This window comes from Cydia pomonella, chromosome 1, assembly GCF_033807575.1.
Source record: "Cydia pomonella isolate Wapato2018A chromosome 1, ilCydPomo1, whole genome shotgun sequence".
NCBI classification, from domain to species: domain Eukaryota; kingdom Metazoa; phylum Arthropoda; class Insecta; order Lepidoptera; family Tortricidae; genus Cydia; species Cydia pomonella.
Genome location: NC_084703.1, coordinates 8,579,447 through 8,599,126, shown reverse-complemented (window position 1 = coordinate 8,599,126; position 19,680 = coordinate 8,579,447). Strand labels below are relative to the sequence as shown.

Sequence of the window (19,680 nt, the reverse complement as noted above, 5' to 3'; positions counted from 1 at the left end):
TGACAGTCAATTTTTTTTTCAATGGAGGAACTAAATAAAACAAATTAGGTACAAAAATATGGTAAGGTTTTCTTCATTTTAATTAAGTAAGGCCATTCTGACTGACGTCACAGGCACAGAGTTACATTAAACGCATGGTCAGCTTTTAATGTAACACGTTAACGGCGTAGATGCCGATAACACGAGAAAAATCTGTAGATAGTGAAAACCGCCTACGAACAGAGAACCCGCCTAGCGATTTGCCGGCAGTGTATGTGTTAGACTGACTAAATGCACACGAGCTAAGTGGTCTCAAAGTCAAAACTTGAGATGTGCAAGCAAATCAAAGCAAGCGTTACAAGCAGCGACCAGTTTTAGAGTTATGTTATGTACATACGTAGTTCTTAAATAAAATGTATTTTTGAAGTGAAAATTTCTTTAGCGACGCTGTGCACTTTTTGTGATGGGGATTTTTTTTAAACTCGCGACAGGTCACGTGACCGACAGATTCGACAGATTAAAAATTCGTAAGACGGACACGTGACCTGATCGAAAAACTTTTACAATGTCATTGAAGCCAGTAGAGTAGAAGGGTTGAAATCATGGATAGAAGTTGATTTTTCTGAGAGTTAAACTTTTTAATGTTAAATAATTGTAATAGTTCTGAAGTGTAAATTTTTTAATGTAATATAATTTGTCATGTTTGTGTACGATAGCGCAATAAATGAATATTGTATTTTACCACATAAATGATAGTACTTTTATACTGATAATTAAAGATATTCGTGCAAAATTATTCCCTAACCATTCCAAAATATCAAAAATACACAACGTTAAAATTCAAGTTTTCACTTCGGCCGCCATTCCCAGAGAGCAACCCGTTATTTTTTTAATAAGGCAGTAATAACTAAAACTTTACCGAGCTACAATCTAAAACAGTACATTACGATACAAGTGCGAAAAATAGGAAATTCGAAACGAGTGGCGATAAATTAAAACACGACCGAAGGGAGTGTTTTAAATCGACACGAGTTGCGAATTACCTATTCGCACATGTATCGTACAACGTTTTACAGTACATATGGCCCTTTAAATGTTCGACACAGTAACGTAATATGCTACTTCTCGCACTAGTGCTATAAAGTAGCCCCATATGTACTGTAAATAATAATTGACGTAAGTTTTGCTGTTTATTAGTCCAAGATTCTGGTTATACTTGACAGTATTCTGTTTCTGCGACAAGCTTTTGCGCCGTAGTTATAATTAATCAACGTCCAAGACTCGCAAAAACATTATATACCTTTTAAAAGCCTCACAAGGCCGACAAAAACATGATGTTACGGGAAGGAAATTAGATCATTCGTTAATACCAAGTTATAATTAAATTTGTTTCGTACCCAAGTATTCTTTTTTTATCTATCTTTTTTCGGTTGTGGAATTCATTAATATGTTAAGTTATCACTGATCTATCACTGAAACCACGCGTAGGAAATATCAATAAATCTAAACAGGCCGATAGCAGCACCCATGGGGCATGTTCTACTGGATAATTACAGGTAGAGTTCTATCGTTTGGCTACTTGACTGGGAAAGCGTGTTATTGCTTGCCATCTATTTAAACTTTTCTAGAATTTTTAGTGTCGATGTACTGGCCCTGTGAGAGATAGGATTTAAAACTTGGCCGTATCTCAGATGTGTAATCGTAAATCAAAAACCCTAGGTGCTTTCTGACGTTATAATACCTACTAGCCCCGATGCAGTAGCGTTCGTCTACTGTAAAAATAATTATTTATATATTTTAATGATTTTGTTCACATGTAAATTAAAATACTTCCCAATGAGACTTTTGCTGTAGAAAAATTTGACTTATAGATCAAAATCCAAATCAAATCATATTGTCCTTTCCACTTTTACATGGAAGGGCTCGAATCAAAACTGCCAGTACATTGGCAGAGCCATGTTGCTTTCTCTAGTATAGTTGAAGACATATTATTTGCACCGATGAATGTTATCGCTAATGGCTTTTTTACAATATGGTAATAAAAGAAATAGAATCCTATTTTCCCATCCCATCCCAGTTACTTTTCTACATTTTAATTTCTTTGTTTTCCTAGTAATGTAACTTCAATACGTAGTTTATTCTATAAAAAAATATGATACATTAATTTCAAAGTAAATACGATTTGTGTCGGAAAAAGTTTCGTTTACCTAATAACGTGTCGATATTATCCCAGAAGCACAAAGTATCATAACTAGTTATTCCTATTATATGAATGGGACGTGCGGCAAAGCACTTTACATTTACACCTCTTTTGTCCTATGGTATTCGTAAAGGTAAAGTCTTATGACCGATTGGTGTAAATTATATTTCGTCAACTATAACAGCCCTATCTAAATCTCTTAAATCCTACCCGAAATAGGTAACAATCCGATTTGTTTTTCAATTGGTACAATTGGTATATCTTGTATTTACATTTTGTTATACCTAGTAGCATGTATATTTTAGTACATAATTAAATTAAACTAGTTTGTTTATTAGAAATAAGTTTTTGCCAAAAATTTCGGTTTTGGTACAAGCTTTTATCGCTGACTGTACAGTCAGCGTCAAATACTTCGTAGCAGTCAAAGTAGCCAAATAGTTCGGTACACCATATATTTAGTAAGTTTCTTTCCACAGGCCTCCTCCTGTCTCCGTCATCAGATCAGCTCGATGGTATCATAATATTGCATTGTCACCCGACCCACATATTACATATGTATGCAAATTTTCAGCTTCATCGGAGACCGAGAAGTGGGTCAAATTTGTCTTGCAAGATTTGAGATAGTTATATTGCAAGTTAAATAAAAGCTTGAAAAAGGGTTAATAATCTTGACGTGTCTTTTTATTAAAAAACGCTTTAAAACAATATTACTTATGAAACCGATAGAATGTAAATGGTCATATACGAGTATGCTATATAATATATAATTGTTACATATTAGCTGAAACTTATTTTTCAAGCAATAAAAAATACACGTCTAGATCGCTTACCTTGTTTCTAATGCTAAAAAAAGCGAAGTTTAGTATTAGTCTTAATCATTATTGTTTTTTAGCAATTACATTATATTTGTTCAAATGGAAGAACCTTAGAAATTGCTCTCACGAGACGAGAACACATGCATCGGGGCTCGTATGCAAGCGTAAGAGTACACTCAGAAAAAATATTTCTGAGCCTACATGACATGAGTAGCAATTAAAAACGATTGTAATAAAAAAATTACGATACCCGGCGTTATATTTTGTTGCTTGTTCCTACCATGTTTGATGGCGTGCCCTCGTCAAGTGCAATTATAAAGTAGACACTGTCTTATTTTAATAGTGTTTATAGAACTTAAAAACTTTTGTTTATATTTATCATCAGAATATTCAAATATTTTTAAGAACTTGGATCGGATCGAATTCCACTGCCAGCCAGATAAAATGTACAATACCTTTGCTTTTCTGGACTATCACGTTTTAGTACCTACAAAATTTTACCTGCTGAAGACCACCGTTCTGGCGTAGTGACCCTGCCTATGAAGCTAATGGTCCCGGGTTCGAATTTGTGTGATGAACACAGGGGGCTGATTTTTGTATTTCGAGCGCTCGATTTCGTTACTCGAAAATCTGTGGAAAACGGCGAATTGTTATTTTTGAAATACGAGCAATAAAAATTGGGAATCTAGTGGTATTGGCCACTCGTTTTCAATTATATTAGTAGAATTTAAATGCCTTGTAGTGGAGATAAATTGAAGGGAGTTACACGAAATCGAGCACTCGAAATTCAAATTCGGCCCCCAGGTCGACACAGGTTCCTGAGTCATAAGTGTTTTAAGTGTTGTATGTTTCATATAAGTTTGTATTTAACTATATAAGTATGTATGTATAACGTCGCCTAATAGTACCCATAGTAGAAGCTATGCTTAGTTTGTGGCTAGGTCAATCTGTGTAAGATTGTCCCCAAATATTTATTTATTTAATTATTATTTATTTGCTTTGCACAAGATTTTTGGAAACCGACGTAAAAATCTAAATCCATCGTATAAATCTACGCCAACACGTCAAACTTCTGGTGCATTCCTGTGCTTTAATTAAGTAGAGTTCTCAACAATAACCGATATTCTAACTCCATTTTGGAGATAATCAGTGATTTATTTTTATCTGATAAGTCCCGGTACACTTGTCTTAAGGCCTGTATTGTTTGGATTTAAATAGAATGTTCGTGTTACGACAGTGCTACTAATTACTTTTAACGAAAATAACAATAATTTAAAATATCTAGGTATGCCATTCAGCTTCCTTAAATGTACCTACTTAGCCATACCCCGAAGTTAACGGAGTTTATAAAAAACATCTTGTATGTTACCGTAAAAACCTGTATTATGTGAAAACGCGTTTTCCCTAGTTAAACCTAGTTTTCCACCTCGCCTTGGTGGGAACACGTTTTCACTAGTTAAAACTAGTTTTCGCCCCTTCGGCCGCGTACGCAACCAGAGCTTCGTAACCAGATGCGATCGAAAACTATTTCTGCCTTGTACGAAACCGGTTGCGATCAAAAACTAATTTCGTCTTACCCGTAACCAGTTACGATCGAACACTTCTCGTTCTTATACGAAACCAATGTCTGGGCCATCTAGCTATAGGTTTTTTATTAAATATTTTTTCATGATACTCATGATAATTTCTTATCCTGAATGTCAGTGCTCCATGTCTCTTAAGCCAGTGTCTTTTAAGGAACAAGGTTACATTGTATTTGCCAACAAAGTATTTGAATATTATCAACTGGTACAATTTTTGTGTTCTGATTTTTGACTAGATATATAACGTGTACAGTACTTATACTGTATAACAAGGTGTACAAATATAATCTTAGCTGAGTTTATCAACGGTCGAAAGGTTTCTTACAACAAAGAAAAGTGTTCGATCGTAACTGATAACTAGTAAGACGGAATTAGTTTTTGATCGCAACCGGTTTCGTACAAGGCAGAAAAAGTTTTCGATCGCATCTGGTTACGAAGCTCTGGTTGCGTACGCGGCCGAAGGGGTTTTCGCAAAGTGCCTTGATTTTTTAAGTGCCTCGAAACTAGTTTTGACTAATTGTTCAAACATTTTCTGCAGTTAAAACTCGTTTTAAATGGAGAAAACGTGTTGTCAGTAAAATCGTATTTTCACGGTAACATATACCTAAACGTAAAATCATACTTGTCTGTGGGAATAACAGATTACGAACTCAGATGTTGCAGCTTTAGAAGCCCAATGGAGCGTAAGGTTTTAGGGGTTTACTTAGCGGAGTGAAACATTATGGGCTGGGATGTTCTTTTGAAGGCATTATGATGGGTGTAACAAAATTAGTAGGAATCTGTTTAAGCCCGCATATTGGGTATGGTATCTTGATGAGGAAAAAACAGAACGAAAGATTTTTTGACGCGAAAAATTTTTTGTCTATGGGGCAGGTCGTCTAAGCCGGCCAACCCTCCATACAGTCCAAAAATGTTTCGCTTCAAAAAACATTTCTTCTACTTTTTCCTAATCAGATACGATACTGAATATCCCCTTAAACGGATCCCCACTATTTTTGTTACACTTTGTATAATGATTGTATAGGTAACAAATCGTGAACCTATATAACTTTCTAGTGATGTCTTTACATTTATCTTTCGTATAGGCGCTTTGTAGAATAACCACGTTCGATATTGTATTTTTAAAATTCAGTAGGCTGTTTATTACATCAGTACTGATAGTAGCATTGTAACTACGGGTCAAATGCGTTTTATTTATAATAACAAGCAGCTGGTAATTTTAACGGCCTATATAACGATCTTTAGACAATAGAGTTAGATACATGCGTACACGGTTAAATTGCATCGAATCCTATCCAAAGTTTTACAAATTAATTCCAGAGAAAGCGCCTTTATCCCGTGGGCGAAACAATCCCACCATGATTAGATTAGAAGTCTTTTTTTAACCGCTTGATAGTAAGGTACCTGACCCATGTAAGGCCCACCTTATTTATTTATAGATACAAAAATAAAAGTATTAATTGTAAGAAAAAGCAACAAATATTACTTAATAAAATATAGAATCATCGACGTATTCATAGTAGCGTTGGGTTAGAAAACAATGTTTAATATTAACTGAAACCGTTTTTATAAAGATACCGAAAAATTATGAAGTGTGCTTTGTTAGGCACTGGGCCTTACATGTCCGGTCCGGTACCTTAAGAGGCGAGATACTTCGTATCGACGTAATAAGAGGCATGACACACTGCGTCCGATTCGCACATCAATACCCACTAGGCCACACCGGTCGTCACCCATCGGTCCGGTCCGGTCCGGTCCGGACGTATTGAAGACTTTTCATTGTTTGTGAATATTTTAGGCAAAAGGTGGCGCTTTATCGATTGTAAAAAAAAAGCAGTAGTTCAAATTGTTGCTGGATTACTACTATTCCGTCCGTCCATAAAAGGAGATTAATCAAACAAATAGTAAGTAAATAATGTGATTATATTCTTAAATAATTAACGGATACATTTTGTTAACGAATTCCAGTTTGACAATGTTTTCATCAATTCTGTTAACTTAAGTCTCGTACATTTGGGTAAGTTAAAATACTAAAGCATCGATTATCTGTCAAGTAAAAATTAATGTTTATCAATACATTAGTCGTCCATAAAATATATATATACTACATTTGGGTAAGTTAAAATACTAAAGCATCGATTATCTGTCAATAAAAATTAAAATTTATTAATACATTTTTCGTTCATAAAATATATATACTATAAACATAATAACATTATGTGCAATAATGGCTGACTCAGCACAAATATAATAATAATTAAAACAAGTATTTTAATAATCTTCCATTTGTCAAACACTACTTAATATAAGTACTTGCTCGACGTAAATTATTAACTAGCACAACATGAAAAAGTAAATTTAATAATTATTAGTTATTAAATTTGTGCAAAGTCGTTTACAATTAGATTGCAGTACATTTATATTAATAATTTAGGTACGTCATATTATAATCTTTAAGATTGTCATTAATACAATTATTTATTTATTAATTATTAACACCATAGGTGCCCTTACGATTCTAAGCAAATGGTCGAGGGCTTAGCGCCTCTCTTGCCCCCAGTACGACGTGCTGATCCGTCTGTGTACGTACTCTGGAGAGGCCTCGCTTAACCTAAAGTTTGACTCAAACATATTTAGCACAGGCTCTTAATGATGACAACCTTCAAGAAACCTAAGAGATGAGTAGGTCAACTGAATGTCGTTACTAAAATTGAATATCTCGTAACAATTAACTTTAAAGCGACGTTTACAGTTGATTTATTGTAGCTGGAATGAACGTGACAATAACGAAAAGAAATGACGCATTTATTTTGAAGTGCAATTTAATTTGCAGTTCTGGTCACGTTTTCGCAATTATTTACAATGTTCGCGAGCAGTATTGACTGTAAATAAAGTGACCGAATGGAGAAATTCAAGCATATTAACCGTCAAAACTAACCAGTGAACAATTCCCACCAAAACCGCAAAAGCTCTTTTTATTTAAAATATGGACTACCTATGGTGGTGAACGAAATTAAATTCGCTTACTAATCTAAAGACTTGCTAGCTTTTCAAAATATATTTAATCCGCTAATCTGTCGCTTCAATTCAGACCAAAATCAGCAAAAACGACCGGACCACGCTATACAGCACGTACTCAACACGACTCGTATTATAGTAAAATACTTATGACATTGACAAGGGGAATGAAAAATAAACCTTCAAACAATGAAAGTAAAGTATAAAATAGATGAACAATAAAAAGTGTAATATAATACATGACGGATTGAATTTTTATTAGCATGGAAGCTAATAAAATGAGACTGGAAATGTTCTTGATTAAATCTGACCTAACTTTTCCACTGGGTGACAATTCTGTTTGGTATTAGTCCAGAGGGCGAACTTAAATTCCTCTTTAAGAAAATATCATGTTTTTTTATTACTAGTAATTTTCAAAATGAGATTCAATGTACAAAAACGTATAGTCAAATAATTTAAAAACACATAAAATAAAAAGCAAAATATATCAATATTCCTATTTGTGACAAGATAATCACTACGCAAGCTCCATAAATACTTACGTATATAAAAATAAAGATTTTTTGTGTTTAAAGCTTTTTGTCTTTAACATCTATAAACAGAAATAAAGCTAGAAGCATTTTACAGCACATCGCAACACATCACATTACCAAAGATTTAAAACCCAAACAGAAGTAAAGCAATGCTTTCCCATGTATTTTGACAAGTGAGTCGTTTGTCTTTTTAGAAATGGTTAGACAATCTTTTAAATACTTATACAGTTCATTTGTACCTCACAATGAACTTGTTTTTATAATTCACAATAAGACATGACATAAAAAATCTCTAACCATTTTTTGATCTTTTTACGTATTTGTAGCAAACAATAATAAAAGAAGCCAAATGTAAATTTACATTAAAATGTTAAGTGTACACACACAAGTACATACATGCAATATATATTAAAATAGAGCTACAGAAATAAGTATTAAATCAAGTAAAATACGTACAACTCTTTAACATTATGTATTTAACAATACAAAATGCTACTATGGGAGTTAAATAAGATTAATACATATTTTACTGTTAAACTATACTACTATACTTAGGCCCGCAATGACACAGTATCATCTCAAATTTAGAACAGCACCACAAATAATAAACAGAATACGTGAATTTACCTTATTTATTTGTTGAATATATATTGTGGTAAAACAAATTAAATATAACACATACTTGCACCTTTTACATTGAATATTATTTCAACATGCTAAAATGTCAAGTTTAACTTTGTGTGTTATCGCGGGGTTGTAGCTTAGTATCGATCGATTAATAAAATCTTAGCTCATGGAATCATCAGTATAAACAATAGTTTATACTTGTAATAACAAATTTCGTATAAATAATTTGTTCAGCAATATGGAACGAAACAAACATAGAACTGCTAATTCGAAAGATGTGTTTCTACTAAAATGCTTTCATTATTCCCTGAAAGTAAGAAAAAAACGCCAATTCGAGGCACAGAAACATCATAAAATAATGGAAGAGTTATAAATACTATATACAAACTACATATAAATGAAGAGAAATCGTAACATTCGATTTATTTTAACAACATTTGTAAAATGTAACCTTTGAATGTTGCGATGTAGTACTCGTATCGGTAAACGGTAGTAAACAACACACCCGGGCGTAAGTCTTTAGAAACCGAACCGTGAGTACAGTTTCAAATCACTGGATGCAATATATCATTTATAGGTACTGGCCATCACATTCAGTTTTAAATAACAGTTTTCACAGAATCGTGTTTACACAGTTAAAACTGATAGTTGTAAGGATGTAACATGTTATTATTTCTTACGAAGGTTCACAATTATAACTGACTTGACAGAACTTGACTTGTGAGAATTGATCGTGGGTAGAGCTCTCTTAACATCCCGTACAAATTCATAAAACTGATCCACGTTTATCAACCAGCGTTTAAATCTGTAGCATAAAATAATTTTATACGAAACAGACATTAAATGGTAGGGCAATTCTACAGGCGGCAGAGCTCCCGCCATTTACGAAAAATCGATCACTTCGCCAAATTGAATTCCCGAGACACCCTTCGTAAAATCTTTCGTATAAAATTTTAAACGTAATTTATTTACAGAACATATAATTTAGCATTGCCTATATTATATTACAGGACGTTACACGTGAAATTGATGAAATTGAAATTAAAATATCCCATAAACAGCTCGTATTTGATCTATATTATAAAGAGCTTGGCCCTCCTTTAATTGGCCGTAGTTGACTGTAGCCATAGTAACCAGTATTTGTGTGGGTTTCCATATCAAGCGTAGCGTATGTCCATATCGTGCATATGTGGTCGTCGTGATGTCAGTATGATGACTTTTTGATACGGAAACCGACAAATCGACTCACAAACAATGGACTATCATCATATATTTAAGAGCTAAAACTCTTATTCTTTCTTTACGCTTCAAGATTACATTTCTAATTTGCCTTTCTCATTCCCAAAATATGAGGACATAAAATATCAACAATTTTGCCAGACCAAAACTACGGCAGAAGCGCTATATGCCAATATAGTTCACAACCGTAAACCGTAAAGTGTCCTTAAATTTTGGCATCGGTGAGGCAAGCACAACTTATAGTGCGACTTCGACCCGCACGTGGACCTTTTGTTAATAATGAGAAATTATGAAACATGATACGATGACTGCTAGCTCAGGATAAAGAAATTTAGGCCCTCACCTGATTTGTCAGTGTGTAATCGAAACAGTACGCAGTATTTTTTCCTGATTGGTGTAAGTGAGGACAATCGCCTTTTTTTGCCGGTTCCGCATCAAGTCAGGAAAGTGCCTTTACAGTACATATGGGGCTACTTTATAGCACTAGTGCGAGAAGTAGCATATTATGTTACTGTGTCGAACATTTAAAGGGCCATATGTACTGTAAAACGTTGTACGATACATGTGCGAATAGGTAATTCGCAACTCGTGTCGATTTAAAACACTCCCTTCGGTCGTGTTTTAATTTATCGCCACTCGTTTCGAATTTCCTATTTTTCGCACTTGTATCGTAATGTACTATTTTAGTGTTAGTACGACCCGGATACCGGAGGAGTTAAACCGGCGGTATAGTCCACAGCACGGCGGTCTTGTCTGCAGAAGTCGAAAGGAACGAGAAGTCGTCCGGATGCCATCTGGCGGAGATCACCTTGTCGGGGTGCCGGGCCACGGGAACGCTCGGCAAGGCGCAGGTCAAATCACCTAAAACATAACAAGTACGTTAACAAAATCGATGCTATACAGGTAGAAGCTAGGGATAGGGGTAATTTAAAGGTGTTCAAATTGGCACCGGTGGTGGCAGATGACGGCAACAATCGTACTTACACGTTCCGTGTCCGCCGTACAATGTGCAAAGTTTACTACGGTGTACATACATACATTTTTATTACCTAACCAAATATTTTGGTAATTAAGAATTATATTATAATGCACGCCAAAATAACTTTAAAATTGATCTACACGAAAATGTATAATCCCGTGGTTTTTAGTTTATCGTGTTCAGTCAGCAGCAGAAGTAGCTAAGCAAGCCATGTGTTCATAAAAAGCTGCACCATTTAATAAATCCGTGAAACTCGAACGGGAGAGTCATGAATTATAATCAATAACTATGAAAATAAGCCATTTCCCATTCTGGTTCACAGTGACATATAACATGATATCCCTAGCGGCTTTCTCATCACTGTGACCTGTGACATATTAACAAACACAACAACAACAACAAGGTCCGAAGTGGCACAGATATACATTTTCTGGACTGTAGCACTAAGCCGCGAACACAGATATTTGTGTAGGGGAGAGTGTCACTTTTTGTGCGACAGTGACGCCCTATAATCGCTCGCATTGACACATATTTATTACAGAAGTTCAACTTCACTACCACAACAAAGTTGTCAATATGTTTGTTAAAGTCAAATAAAATTCAATGTGAATTAGAAACATACAAAACCTTATCCCTGGCTTGAATAAGGTACTCCAGCTCAGATCGTTTAATGCAGGCCAACATAAAACGCATGCATTTGTTAAGTGTTGTTGGCGGCAGAACCGAAAAACTGGGAATAAGTTTCACAGTTTCCAATATTTTCAATGAAGTATATAATATCTGATAGGAACGAAATTCATACAACGATATATTTAAACAGAATTAACAAGAACAGAACATACATTAGCGGGTGTGTATTTGTTATAGTGACTTTACAGCGTTGCAGTATAAATCTTACAAACTTTGGGCATTAAGTAAGTTAAATATTTCGCTTCTGCTGCTGACTAGGTATACTTATTTATTATTAAATCATGTGCCAAATCAATAGGTACAATAGTCACGTAGGCCACGTCGTAATAATAAAAAAGGCATTTGTTATTAGTCATCCTGACGAGTTTCATTTAGCGCTCGTCATCGGCTCGGAGTACTGATATAGGCAAACATTTGTCCTATTAGGGTCCCTTGTTTACTAGAGTTGATTACGAAGCCAACGTGATATATGATACTAGCTAACGGTCCTGGATTTACGCTCTGGGGCATTTACGAAGTATCCTAGTTCAATGCTTGTTGTTATAGGTTTCGCAATTCAAAGGTGGAATGAATGAATGGAATTACACACACCAGTAATAAGGATATAATAATTTGAAATGGCGATGACAGTATTTTATGTCTACACTCTACAGACTGTTGTAGTGTGCGTGGTTTCTCTCGAGAGACGCAGCTATACGTTTTGAAGATAATTGTTGAATTCCTTGACATGAAATCTCTACCTATTAACTTTGATATTTAGTGCCTAAGGATTTATTTCTCCGTATAGCTCCTCAGAGCTCCAGTAAGTCACCACTACAGAGTGCTTCTCGCTTCTCGACAGCTTGAGCTTTACGGCACTTCAATTTTTGTAAAATTCCGATATACATCAAAACTGGCAGTTTTATCCTCCTCAGACACTGAGTACAAATTTTTGTACTTATTCCAAAATATATTTTGAACTATTATTGTGTAACTAAGGATTCCAAATTCAAAAACGAAACAATTGCTTCTGGGTCTCAGGAGGTTAAGACAGTTTTCGAATCCTGGTAGGATTTGCACCCGGGATCATCGGTTTCATAATTCTGGATCCATTAGGCCAGACAGGACCTTTATTTGAGCACGACATCTCACTTGAGTTTTATTTAACACAGGCCTAGTTTTTGCTGACAACGCGTGTCTCGAGTAATCGAGAAGTGCAACTGAAGAGGGTCTACCTAGGAGCCATATTCGCGTCAGCGCCGGACTGAGATTAGATTAGAATCATATTTTTTACAGTACATATGGTGCTACTTTACCGCACTATCTCCCGTTTTTGTAGACTAGAAATTTTAATTTAAAAAAAAGTTAAGTACCACTATTGGTTAGACAATTCGGCCGATTGCACTAGTGTCACATGCATGTCTATGTCGAAAATTTAAAGGGCCATATGTACTGCGAAACATTGTACGGTGAGAATAGGTCATTCGCAACTCGTGTCGATTTAAAACACTGCCTTTGGTCGTGTTTTAGTTTATCGCTACTCGTTGCGAATTTCCTACTTTTCACACTTGTATCGTAATATACTATTGTCTTGAAAGCTACACTACTCGCCAATGTTAAAGACCTTTATTTATTTTTTTATTTATTTAAACTTTATTGCACAATACATGAAGAGTACAAATGGCGGACTTAATGCCAGAAGGCATTCTCTACCAGTCAACCATGAGCCAAACCGAAAGATCATAATTGGTGCAGGGTCAGAATACAGAGTAAAATGACAAAAAAATATATCACAATATTACCTATATAAAATTATACGTACATAAATAATATGATACATAAATATAAATACATACATATATAAATATATACCCATTGTGAAACATCATGAGGACGACCTTTGAACCTTGTCAAACAGATGCTTGCGCAACATGCGCTTGAAGGAGAATTTGTTCTGGGCTTGTCTCATAGAGAGAGGAAGATCATTCCACAGCCGGATTGCCTGAATGTTGAAGGAATTCGACATGAAACCTGTACGATGTCGAGGGACAATAAGTTGAGGGCTACGGGAGGTTCGGAGATCGGTGCCGGGGCGCGGAGTAACAAATTTGAATTTGGAACGAAGGTAATCAGACCTTTGTATTATTTGCTAGGAGCTTTTGTAGATATTTTCAGATGAAAACACCTGGTGTGACAATAAAATGGTTATATCACACATTCTCGACGTAGGTACTCAGCACTTTTAGGATCTAACCGCAGAAACATTGTCTTAGCAAACAGAACTTTTATATGAACATTATGTCCACTTTCAGGTCGTTGTGTTAAAGTTTTTAGCGGATACGTGTAACTAAAAGTTGTCTAACTTTTTGTACTGAATGCAGAGTTCCTTTGAATATTTTTACATTACAAGGTCTGTGATTTGGGGTGATTCTTCTATTAACATAAACGAGAGTCCATGCTGGGAAGCCACTATAAAACGACGGCGACACACGATAAGAAAAGGTTGGAGCGAAAAATAAAATTGACTTAAAATTTAATGGATTGAGTGTACCTACTTACAATTTCCTTCTAGTTGAAACGTCAATTCACTTAAGGTTTCGTGAAATTATAGAAATTGGAACAAAGAAATACGTGGGCTTACTATAGCCTATATGTATGTAACAGGAATTTCTTCATGGCAATTGCGCAATCGCATCCAAATTGCCATACTGACATTACACCGTATTTGAAACTTATACTTTTATAATGGGGTCCAGTAGGGTTAAGATGGGATTTGTAACCATGCCTGTCACGTTCTAACAAATATGTAAGCATGAAAGTGACGGGCATAGTGACAGGTGATAAAAATGGAACCATGCTGCCACCGCAGTAGGGCTAAGAAGGCCGGCTCTTTATCATATGTCACCATGCCTGTCACGTTCTAACAAGTAAGTAAGCGCGAAAGTGACGGGCATAGTGACCAAGTGATAAAAAAATAGAACCATGTTGCCACTACTGAGGTAAGCCAAACAATGATAAATGACACTGTTCATTTGTTTCACGTCAGTCGATCGTGGCGTAACGATATACGATAACCACGAATAGATGATATAGGTGTTAAGTAAGAGTTTAATTCGTTTAGTATACACTATTTATGACGTATTTCTCTCACGTAACATGAGGAAACCGAAAGATTTTAAGTCTATTCCTGATCACATTTAAAGACTAATGTCATACAAAACTTTTCTGGATTTCGCTTAGGTTCAGAGTTAATACCAATAAAAAAAAATCTTATTGTAACTTAGTGCAAAACGCCTTTTTTTTATGGCAATGATGCCATTATCGGGCGTAGTCTAAATATCCTTATTGATAGACGTCGAAAAGTGACCAGTAACCTTTGCATAAACTAGGTTTTACAAAAAAATCGTAAAAATTCATTTTCTGTGCCAGTTTTACCATAACATTATTTTTTTACGTACAAACACATTAAAAAATAAAAGAAACTTTTTTTTGGTTAAACTTAAGCTCATATAACATTTTTCCTTCTTTTGACCAAGAGCATGTCGGGCCACGCTCAGTGTAGGGTTCCGTAGTTACTCTTCCGTCACAATAAGCTAAACTGGAGCTTAAAGTATAGTAAATTGTTAACCAAGGGATGGAACGGTACCTTTCACCCGAGTTAAACAAATAGGCAAATTTGCATAATCAGTACCTAATTAAAGTAAGTCTTTTTACTATGAAGGGAAAACTTTTTACGATAACACAAAAACAGCTGAACTGATCATGTCCGCTATAGTTTTCATTTAATGTGTTTCTTAAGCTCTACTTCCACGATTTTTTTCATATTTTTTGGACTTATGGTTCAAAAGTTAGAAGGGGGGGGACACATTTTTTTTTCGGAGCGATTATCTTCGAATATATTCACTTTATCAAAAAAAAATTCACCCCCACTTTACGTGTAGGGTAGGTACCCTAAAAAAAAAAAATTTTTTAGATTTTATTGTACGAATTTGTCGGCTTTATTGATTTATATATCCATACCAAATTTCAGCTTTCTAGCACTAACGACCACGGAGCAAAGCCTCGGACAGACAGACAGACAGACGGACATGGCGAAACTATAAGGGTTCCTAGTTGACTACGGAACCCTAAAAACGTGTTCTAATTTGACACAGGACGACGAAAATTAACCAAACTTAGAAAAGTACTTTAAGTAAACATACGGTTAGTTTTTATCAAGTATATTTTTAACAACAAAACCTAAACAAAGAGATAAACAGGAAAAGCCCCAAAAAATTCGATCCGTAATATCTTGCACGTTATTTATCTTAGACTTCTTACTAATTTTCCTTACGTATTTCTATAATTCTAAGAATTGGGAAAATGAATATAAATCACATTTATTAAATTTATATTATAAAAATAACTTTCCTATAACTAGACTGGCCACCGTGTTTTACAGTAATTCTAAATTATTGGCAAAATTAAGTTTCACGTATTTCTCTCTCTCTCTCTCTCTCTCTCTCTCTCTCTCTCTCTCTGAATATCGCTGAAGCAATCCAAGTTACAGCCTTATCCGTGATGAAGATAACCACGTGTTCTCCTTAATAAAGAGTATTTTTGCCCCGTTTGCACCGCACGAGCGTATTAATGAGTTATCGATCTCGGACGATACTAAGAAACCCCTCAGGACACGACCCAATAAGGTTGGTAACGTCAGAGCTAATAGAAAAATTATTCGCTCGTAGATTTTAATAAGAAAGACTATACATGTCGTGCTTTGCGCGTCGGATGGAGATCCGACGGCTATTTTGTACAAATAAGTTCAATTACATATTTCATTTGATTTCATTTATTTATTTGCATTCAATACACTACACATAGTACATGAAACCCAGAAGATAAAAATTAATATTTACAGAACAGTCATTGATGATTAAAGCAATCAAAAAAATCAGAGCAAAATAAAACATATATTATTAGACAGAATATAAAAACATGTTTGCTTATATAGAAATTACAATACAGAACATAATCTCGAATAGGTAAATGCACACTGAAAGTTTTTAAAATGAGCTACATACTTAGAAATGCATACATTCTATTGGGTTGTCAATTTCTATGTAGTCATGTATAGCTGGCGTTGTTAGGTTTTCAACTCGCAACAATTTCATGAAATAGTTTCGTACAATTTTCATTATGATCTCAGTTAATAATTAAGTTTTCACCTTCCGATAGATATTTATTTTTACATTTGATTCTGACGTTACTTTTTCGCGCAATTTAATTGTGTTCGTACAACTGCGTATAGGTAAAAAACTTAAGTAAGTCACCTGTTGTATGTAGTTGTGACGTGTTCGAATAGACAATACATGTTTAAAAGACACACACAAACAAAACAAATGTCTATTCGAACACCTCACAACTACATATAACAGTACCCCTAGTGTAAATTTTATCGACATCATAACGTGACGAACGCGTTTGCGTTAAGTCTCATTTTGTATAGGATTTTGAGTTTCCAAAACGTCCCGCTTGGCGCGCTCTTTCTAAATCCAATACAAAATGAGACTAAACGCAAACGCGTACGTCACGTTTCAAAATCGAATTTATTTACACTAGGGGTACTGGTGACTTACTTAAGTTTTTTACCTATACGATCATCGAGAAGATATTTCAATAGGGACATTTAAAGCTAACATCGGACTGTGCAGTTAATGGAGACAATAAAGTGCGAAGCAGCTCTAGTTGTCAATCTCAAGCATCATCATATTGTTCTTATTAAATTGTCGTTCACTTGTTAGTGTTTGATCCTTTCGCTTCTTCTCATAGGTTAGCTGGAAGAGGTCCCTTTTAGGGATAAGTTCGCCTTTGAACATAACTTTTTTTTGTGTTGTCTATTATATGTAAACCTCTTTAAGTGTAATAAAGTGACATACATACAAATTATACTAAAAAAATATTTTACCTAAAGAACAATGATATCGACTAAAAGTTCACACTCGCCTTACAAAACCTTCTATAACCTTTTTAGATTGAAACAGTGTTACCCTATTGAAAATATTACTTGTAACATTTTTATCCTCTCTAAGTCCGAATAAATGCTTTATATAGTTTTAACATAGAAGCACATAGCACTTCACATTAATCTTTATACTAAAAGTATTTGTGAAGTAAACCGTGACCGACGGAAACAAGCGTGTTTTTTCTAATGGTCCATCTAATGGCTCGCCTTGCAGACCCATGTTAGGATACGACTGGCTAATTAATGGACGATTAACGGACTGCCCAGAATGTGCTGTTAATGTGTACTGGCTCTAATTAACACTTCGTTGCTTTACAACTGTAGTCGATGTTAAACTATCAACCCATTTTCGTAAATAAATTGAGAAAATTTAAATGAGGAATACGTTATAATAAGTTGGCGTACTGTAATTAATATAATTATAAGATGCCAAATACAACAACACACAGATATGAAACTATTCAAAGTCATTAAAAAATTTAAATAATTTTCTCATTTTTATATTTGTCAGTGTGATTCCATTTGTTCATCACATGTTTCATTCGCCTATATCTGGCAGCAGCGCAAATCGCGCGAGATAACCTTTTCCCCTCTCACAGATCGCAGATCAGAGAGACGTGAGTAGTTGAGTAGCTCTTTCTGCCTTATCCTCGTCCATCAGGACCGTATTTACTATTCACTTTAAAAATCCACATATGTACTTCTAAAACTAATCGTGCTTATCCTTTCAATTAGTAAGGAGAAATAGCAACATTCTGGGTTTTATATACGTTAAAATAACACGTCGAACGTTTCCAAAGGTTTAAATTTTTAAGTAAGTAGTATAAGTTGGTAATTGAGCGATGGCAGAAAGTAGAAAACTATTACTTTTCAATAGTGAAGCTGAACGTGAACAAACATGGCCCACTTTGACTCGCGACCTTTTTGAACTTTTGACGCTTACGTACCGGGTTGGTTGTTATGTAATCAATACAAGCCACTGCCCGCGACTTCGTTCGCGTGGAGTAATGTTTTCCGTGATAAAAACTATTCTATGGTCTTCCCTGGGACTCAAACAATCTCCGTACCAAATATCATTGACCGAGCGAACGCGAAGCGTGAGCCATTCGAGTCCGTTTCAGATTATGCGAAAATGCTATTGTATGTCTGGCCGGCTTTTCTCCTCTACAGGACGCATTTCTCCGCCATGTTAGGGGCAAAAGATCTTGTTTATTAAAAATTAGTTAAAAAATAGGCTATTAAAAATATGTAAAAACTACTTAGAAACAAAAACTGAGTAATTAACGCGTTTGTTACAACGTAAATTTGTAAGTTACTGTTAAAAATATTAAAGCCAGAAGTATTTTGACTTGTGTTGATAAACAAAATGTGTGTAAATATTAGCCAATAGCCCTTGCTAGGATTAAACTTTGGTATAATGAGGGTGTCATACACAGCAATTAGGTTCACGTCTCTCATGACATATTCAAAATTAAAGGCTTAAGTAGCCTTTTTTTCTGATTGAGCCCTTATACGCTTAGAAAGGTAATCGTTTCCATAACTACAGGCTTATTACTACGTTTATTTAAAAACTTGTATGACACAAGTTTCAACAAAAATCTGATATAATCGCTATGAACTATTTATAGTTAAGCTCACAATGAAGATCCGAAAACACGACTGGTGTCCCGTGGTAGTAAGTAGTACGTTGAAGGAGTGCGGTGTGGACCGCTGCAACGCGCGCACTTTGTCATATCGATTAAAGATTAATTGCTAGGATATTATAGTAGTAAACTCACCCTGAAGATCTGTGAGCACGACTCTGGTGTCGTAACCAGCTGTGAGTAGATAATAAGCGCCAGGCGAGAACCGCACACTGCGCACGTCGCCCGAGTGCGGAGTGAACCGCTGAAGCGCGCGGGAACCGCGCACGTCGTGCAGCGCGCACGAGCCGTCGTCGTGCCCGCACACGAGGAGGCGGCCGGACGGGTCCACCGCCAGAGACGCCACGGCTGCACCCTACACAACACCAATTAAGGTTCTCATTAAGGTCAT

The 19,680-nt window shown here is 35.4% G+C and overlaps 1 protein-coding gene across 1 annotated transcript in view; it reads right to left on the bottom strand.

The window, feature by feature from the left end:
• Nucleotides 1-6,482: 6,482 nt before the first annotated feature.
• LOC133529377 (WD repeat-containing protein 47) overlaps nt 6,483-19,680 on the bottom strand; it is a 111,485-nt gene continuing 98,287 nt past the window's right edge. Inside the window, exons 9-10 of the mRNA XM_061867116.1 lie at nt 19,425-19,644; nt 6,483-10,855 (exon numbers count right to left, since the gene is read on the bottom strand). Of these exons, the coding sequence (XP_061723100.1) occupies nt 10,710-10,855; nt 19,425-19,644 (366 nt within the window). The 3' untranslated portion in view covers nt 6,483-10,709. The remainder of the gene's footprint in view (nt 10,856-19,424; nt 19,645-19,680) is intronic.